Source organism: Pseudomyrmex gracilis, unplaced genomic scaffold (genome assembly GCF_002006095.1).
Source record: "Pseudomyrmex gracilis isolate BER0280 unplaced genomic scaffold, ASM200609v1 scaffold_133, whole genome shotgun sequence".
NCBI lineage: Eukaryota > Metazoa > Arthropoda > Insecta > Hymenoptera > Formicidae > Pseudomyrmex > Pseudomyrmex gracilis.
In genome coordinates, this window is record NW_018020717.1 from 61761 (window position 1) to 63464 (window position 1704).

The 1704-nt window shown below is 48.8% G+C and overlaps 1 protein-coding gene across 1 annotated transcript in view; it reads right to left on the reverse strand.

The window, feature by feature from the left end:
* Positions 1-1704, reverse strand: part of LOC109856753 (agrin-like) — a 21754-nt gene extending 20050 nt beyond the window's left edge. Inside the window, exons 1-2 of the mRNA XM_020432374.1 lie at positions 1699-1704; positions 108-327 (exon numbers count right to left, since the gene is read on the reverse strand). Of these exons, the coding sequence (XP_020287963.1) occupies positions 108-327; positions 1699-1704 (226 nt within the window). The remainder of the gene's footprint in view (positions 1-107; positions 328-1698) is intronic.

The window sequence follows — 1704 nt, forward strand, 5'->3', positions numbered from 1 at the left end:
GCGTCATATAAGTTACTGATCTTAGGCCTATCTGACCACTAAGAATATTTAGCCAGTGTTGGCTAAGATTGTCTTGTCAGTATAAAATTGCAACATTGTGCCAATACTTGAAATCCATATCTGACCAATCTCGGAAGTAAGTATCGTGCCGAGCTTAAGGAGCCAGCGTTGGCTCGATCTAATCATTAATATATTCGCCCAGTACTGGCTACCACTGTCGTACCAATATCGAGCCTCGTTTGCCGATATTGACCCAATACTGGGCCGTTCGTCAATTCCTACAAGGGTATTGTTGCACCACACACGGCAGATAGTTGCTTTAAGAATCTAGACGTTGAAATTAATCGCACGCGCAATTGAACGAACTATTTATTTTTGTGGCAGCTCGTGACGTCAACTTTAATTGAAGCAACTCCATTTTTTTTCTGTGCGTCTGTCAAAAAACTAGAGGAGCGAAAAAAAATTTAGTTCAATCGTCTCGTCCGCGATTATATCGAGAAAAAACACAAAATTTATACGGCGATATCAGTTAAAATTATTGTCGTTGTTAATTTGATGCCGCGATGCTTAATTCGCGGCCGTCGCTTTCCGGCTCGCAAACGAGCGCGCAAAACGACGTCATATAAAACGTCTCCGGGGAGGGCAAAGCGAAAACGTCAAAATTACTGCCTGCTGCGTTTGCTCTCTGACGTGAAACGCAATCTCTCCGTCGTACCGTAAAACGATCCTCCGTTAGAAGCTCATCAGTACTTTCGCTCGGAGCGAAATTTACTTCAAATATGCGCGGAATTAATTCTCTCCCGGGTGATCTCCTCCCCCTCCCGCCCCTCCCCGCGTTGTGAACGTCGACAAGAACGAGACGCGCCTAATCGGCATCGGAGGTAATTGAAATTCACCGAAGGAAACACGCTATTAATTATCGCGCAAAGCTGTTTTGTTCCGATCAACTCGCGGGGGGGGGAGGGGGGGGAAAACGCTTCTGTCGCAATTAATTCGCACGCTGCGATGCAGAAGAGGACGACGCGCGTTGACGTTTGCTGACGATCGGTTTTGGTAATATCGAACACCGCCGTTACGGTATCCGGTCCTTGTTCTCTCTCGTCGGTGCCTAATTAGCAACTCGTTGATTGGCTGCGAGGATATGGGTGCGTCGTCGTTTAGCGAGCGTTTAATTTATTGTTTTGCCGCGGAGAGCCGCCATCTCTCGGGGATGCGACCTCGACCTTACGTTCGTTTTTCCCCTCCCCCCCTCTGTGCTTTTCCCCACGTGTGTGACTTATACAGCGGCGATCTTTCATCGCCTTAAATGACGTGCGCTCCCATCGAGGGGGATCGGGAACGTATAACGAAAGTATATCGATCATCTCCTCAATCATATCTTCGAGACAACTTCTCTCCTCGTTTCGAGAGACTCTTCTTCATTCGGTGCCTCGATATCTCTCTAACAGTCGCGCGAAAAAGAGACGTTCTGAAGTTCTTTTTGCGATTAAACCTCCTCCCTTCCTCTCTCTCTCTCTCTCGTCGTTTTATCGATCGCGTCTTAATGACAAGAGCCCCGTTGGCGCGGGGCTCTCCCCGAGTGAAAGCCTCTCTGTCGGCCGCGTTCGATTGCGACGGAGATAAAAGCCGCGACGCCGGCGCGGCTCCCCGTTTTGTATCCTCGCAACACAGCACGAAAGTGTGTGACCTCGACCTTACCTCCAT